This window comes from Citrus sinensis, chromosome 4 (genome assembly GCF_022201045.2).
Source record: "Citrus sinensis cultivar Valencia sweet orange chromosome 4, DVS_A1.0, whole genome shotgun sequence".
NCBI classification, from domain to species: Eukaryota; Viridiplantae; Streptophyta; class Magnoliopsida; order Sapindales; family Rutaceae; genus Citrus; species Citrus sinensis.
In genome coordinates, this window is record NC_068559.1 from 20,276,483 (window position 1) to 20,281,913 (window position 5,431).

At 35.4% G+C, this 5,431-nt stretch overlaps 1 protein-coding gene across 1 annotated transcript; it reads left to right on the forward strand.

The window, feature by feature from the left end:
- Positions 1-2,363: 2,363 nt before the first annotated feature.
- LOC102613393 (probable glucan endo-1,3-beta-glucosidase A6) lies at positions 2,364-4,635 on the forward strand. The gene is made up of 3 exons (XM_006484739.4): positions 2,364-2,903; positions 3,004-4,308; positions 4,413-4,635. Exons 1-3 carry the CDS (start codon positions 2,846-2,848, stop codon positions 4,448-4,450), a joined length of 1,401 nt encoding a protein of 466 aa, XP_006484802.1. The 5' UTR covers positions 2,364-2,845; the 3' UTR covers positions 4,451-4,635.
- The last annotated feature ends 796 nt before the right edge of the window (positions 4,636-5,431 follow it).

The window sequence follows — 5,431 nt, forward strand, 5'->3', positions numbered from 1 at the left end:
ATGGAAGAAAATTTTCCAGGACTATTACGAGTACAAAGAGGTTCATTACACGTATTGATATACGAGAAGGAAAATATTGTACTGTAATATCGTGGAAGATATCTCTACCAAAATAATGTACTGTAATATCATCAAAGATATCTCCGCCAAATATGCACGCAGTATACGAGAGCAAATTCTTACATAGCTTGGATATGTGATGGAAAGAACCTGAATTTTGGTTTTCAATTTGAAAAGAAACACGAAAGATTTTCAAACAGCTCCAACACGCAACAAACAAAAAAGAGTCGAAAATTATCATTAACCGTTGAAAATTTGGATTTAGAGAGAACATTCCATGAACTTACTAAAATTGGGGTCTTAGTTTCTCACAAGCAACTATATCTTCGTACGGTAGATTGAATACATTAAAGATATAATATCGGTCATACAACAAGCAAATCATGTTATGACATGTGTGCATTTACTTTGACAAACCTTCATTTAAATTGTGGTTATATTAAATTTAAATGCATACGTCATATATACATTAATTGATTCTATTATCTGTGATGTATTTTAGGATTTCTTCAAAAGAAGAATAAGTTTACTAGAAACACTTTTAAAAAAAAAAAAAAACTTGCGTAACTAAAGAAATTAGAGTTTAACATCTTTACCCAAAAGCTTCAAGCTAAATACAAGCACCAACAGAATATTTATAAATGATTAAACAATCACATAAACGCAAAAAACTTCAAATCAATTGAATTTTATTTTCATTTATTTATTTATTGACTCACGCACTCATTAAAACTCGATTCACTAATTAAAACTCGAATCTAGAATCTAGAATCTGAGTACTAAAAAATCGCAGTGAAAATAAACCTCATCCTTGGCTTCAGATCAATGGATAAACACCAGTAAAACTCAAAAAATCAAAAGTAAAGCCAAATCACAAAGTCCAATGTTTAATCATGTAAAGAAGAATGGGAAAAGCCACCAGTTGGGGTAAAATAGTTTCTTCACTTCTTTCTTGTGCCATTGGTCTTTGGAAAATGACTGTTTGTAATGATTGTATTTGATTCCTGTTATCAAAATTTTAGACGATTAATTTACACGCCACGATTTAGAAAATCATTGAAAAATTATATGATTTAATTATTCACATAAACGAACATTAATCATCGGCAAGAATCAAAATATTGCCGTGTATGGATGGATGTAGAATAATTTTTTATTTTATGCTTGTCAAGATGTCATGTGGGATAAGAAAAAAAAATGTACGATTGGCTTATGATCGTCATTCAGCAATAATTGTTTTAATTATTAAAATTCCAAAGAGTGAAAACTATCTAATTATTAGGGTGGGGTTAGTATTATTTTTCAATTGGTATTTTTTATCCTTATTTTTAGAGAAGGAAAATGATGTTTTTGATGTGATGTTTTTAAAAGTTAAAATGAATTTGGGAATTTATTTTAAAATAGTAGATAAAAAATGAAAACAAAAATGATTTATATTTATATATATATATATATATATATATAAAATTTATTTTGTGGGCCCATTTGCACTCTCAATAGAGAATGAAATTTAAAGAACACCGGCATTCTCTAATTTTCTTTGTAAAATTTAAAGAACAAAAATGATTTGTTTTCCAATATTGTAGCGGTTTCTTAAAGAATGAGCCCACTAAATAAATTATATATATATATATTATTTATTTATTTATTTAGAAAGTATCAAAAGTGGTACCAGACGCACCCTTAATTTTCAAACATAAAATAACTCTTCTTTTAAGTTTTGTTCGATTGGCTTTCAAGTTATTCATCAAAATTTAAATTATATAATGTTCTAATTAATAACGAATAAATTAATTTAAGTAATTTTGTTCATATCTATATAATACATGGTTTAGAAATTTTAAATTTTTAAATAATATATCATTGTAGGGATTTCTTTTTTCTTTTTTTATATAATATCTAAACGATGGTCAAAGCATTATTGAAAAACTCTTTAATTGAGATTTTATTATTTATTTAAAAAGTCACATAAAAAAAATTTTAAAATATTTTTTAAAATAAAGTTATTTTTTTAATATTAAAAGATAGAAATACTAATTCATTTAATTAGAGAGTCTTTTGAACTTTTAATTTAATATTATATTATTTTTTCTTATTATTAAGTGTTGTAATTACTATTATTTTAATTAAAATAATATAAATTTATTTTTATTTAAAGAATTTTTTAAGAGATGATTTTTTTTTATTTACTACATAAATAAATATTTAAAGAATTAAATTAAAATATTGATTCGGTGATTCTCTAATTTGTCATGTGTCAATGTGCATAAACAAAACATTTTCCTTCTACAGACGACAGACGACAGACGACAGACGACAGTGTAAAAGAAGCTTTAGCTTCCACTGTTGCACATGGACCGATGGGCGGGCAGCGTGAGCGGCAAGCTCTCGAACGGCTAATTGCTCATTTTGGAATCTCGCCCTTTTTTTATTTTTCTCCCTATCCTTCCCGGAAACCAATTAAAAGCTCAAATGTGACTTAACAGAAGGCCCCACGATTCTCATCTCTCCACTGATTCCTGATCCTCTTCATTGCCTTGGGCCTCTGCACCCTTATTATTTTATCATTTCTTCCTTTCTTTTCACTTCCTTGATGTGGGAAAGAGAGATAAAAATTAATTAAACGTCAGTCCACCGTATCAACAAAGTGACGACCCTCGAGTCTTTGACGCATTATTAAATGCTGTAGCTCTCAACTCTCCCTGGCAACAGCGTCACACAGTCTTTTGAACACTACTCCTCCGGTTTTCGTCTCTGCTTCCCAAGAAACAAGCCCATAACGAAGATGGGTCTTGTTGTTGCTCATCTGTTGTTGGCCTCCGTTATGTTCTTCTCTATTGGAAGTAAGTTTGTTTTTTAAATCTCAAAACAAAATGCAATAATCATCATATGGCGTTTATATTCATCTTCTTCTTCTTTTTTCTGGAAATGTGTGTGTTTCAGGTGCAGAGATGTCAAGCAAAGTGGGGGTATGCTACGGTCAGCTGGGGAACAACCTTCCATCGCCACAGGAGTCGGTGGAACTCATGATCAAATCTCTGAAAGCAACACGGGTCAAAATCTACGATGCCAATCCGAAGATCCTGAAAGCCCTGAAGAACACAGACATCCAAGTGTCCATCATGGTTCCGAATGAAATCATCAACAACATTTCCTTAAGCAGCCAATCCCTCTCCGACCAGTGGGTCCGAACCAACGTCCTCCCTTATCTCCCCGGTACCAAAATCCGATATCTCCTCGTCGGCAACGAGATCCTTAGCCTCCCCGATAAGTCAATCTGGCCCAACCTCGTACCGGCCATGCGTAAAATCAGAAAATCCCTGAAAACCCTCGGTGCCCGCAAGATCAAAGTCGGTACCCCCTCCGCTATGGATGTCCTGCAGTCGTCGTTTCCCCCTTCCAACGGCACATTTCGGTCCGATATCTCGGAATCGGTCATGCGGCCGATGTTGCATTTCTTGAACCGGACGAAATCGTTTTTCTTCGTGGATGCTTACACGTTCTTCCCTTGGTCGTCGGATCCGAAGAACATTCATCTTGATTACGCGCTTCTGGAGTCCACTAATATCACCTACACCGACCCGGTCACGAAATTGACCTACACGAACCTTTTCGACCAGATGCTAGACGCCGTCGTTTTTGCCATGAAGAAGCTCGGGTACCCGGACATCCGGATTTTCATCGCCGAAACGGGTTGGCCCAATGGAGGAGACTACGACCAGATTGGAGCCAATATTTACAATGCCGCCACCTACAACCGGAATATTGTCAAAAAGCTTACAGCAAAACGGGCCATTGGCACCCCGGCCCGACCCGGATGGGTTTTGCCTTCTTTTATCTTTGCTCTGTACAACGAGAATCAGAAACCGGGCCCGGGTACGGAGAGGCATTTCGGGCTATTGTATCCAAACGGGTCGCACGTGTATGAGATTGATTTGAGCGGAAATGCACCGGAGAAGGAGTACGAGCCGCTGCCGAAGCCGACCAATAACGAGCCGTATAAGGGGAAGATATGGTGCGTGGCAGCTAAAGTAGCCAACACTACTGCATTGTCATCGGCTCTTTCTTATGCCTGCTCGCAGGGGAATAAAACCTGTGACCCGATCCAACCGGGTAAACCTTGTGCTAAACCCGGTTCGTTGGTGTGGAAAGCAAGTTATGCCTTCAGCTCCTATTGGTCTCAGTTTAGGAAACTTGGTGGGACCTGTTACTTCAATGGGCTCGCCACACAGACCATTAAAGATCCAAGTAATTTCAATTTCTTATTCTTTTATCTATTTTTAACCCTGAAAATTATTAAATAGATAAAATTAATGGTCTCTCTGTTTTTTTTTTTTCCAATATATTTTCAGGTCATGGATCCTGCAAGTTCCCAAGTGTGACCCTTTGAGATATTATGCCATGGATGCTTGGGGATCTACCCCTCAGTGATGTTGATGAATAAGTAGAGCATTGATTCATTGACTTATTTATTAGACTAGTGATTTGCTGATTTGGGGTGCCATTTTTTCTTTTTTCCCCTTCAATTATTCTAATTTAACATCAAAATAAGATTATCAATTCTTTTGTCTATGATCTATTGATGTAACCATGCTTTGGAAAACATAAGAGAATGGGCACCCAAATCAATTTCCATCATGTACTATTTTTGTTAAATTGCCTTATGAAGAGGGCCTATTCAGAATTCAACGGCTACATGAGGTCATGGAGTCGAGCAATGGCCATCGTTCTATTGCTGGTCCCATTGTTTTATTATTATTTCCCGGGTTATTTATCGTCAGCCCCCACATGTTTCGACAATTAGCACCGCGCACCCATAAGTTTCGACCATGTGCACCCAACCCCCATTTCCGTAAAAAAATCAGTTAATTCTAACTGGTTAAATAGTTATTAACCTAAAAGACCATACTACCCCTAATTTGAATTGAATTGAGTTTTTTTTTTGGATAAAAAAGTAAGCCTTTCCATTAAATACTCGAAATCATATACAACACATCAGAAATTCATCCAACCAAATCATATATGTCATCTTTTGCAGAGCCGATTTCACTAAAGCATGAGCTGCACCATTGTAAATTCTAGCAGTGTGCTGAGCTCTGAAATTCTGGAAACTATTCTTCATTTCCAGAATTTCAGAGATCATCCAAGAGATTTCAGCCATGCTGCTACATCTACTGTTTACAAGCTCTACAACCTCAAGACAATCAGACTCAAGTAACACCGAGGATCCTCCTGCTCTTAGAGCCACATGCATTCCCCATTTCATGGCTGCAGCTTCAGCCATTGCTACATTGCCAAAATATTTGGCAAAAATACCTCTTACAGATTATAAAATTTACATTAAGAAATAAAAATTAATTATAATAATATC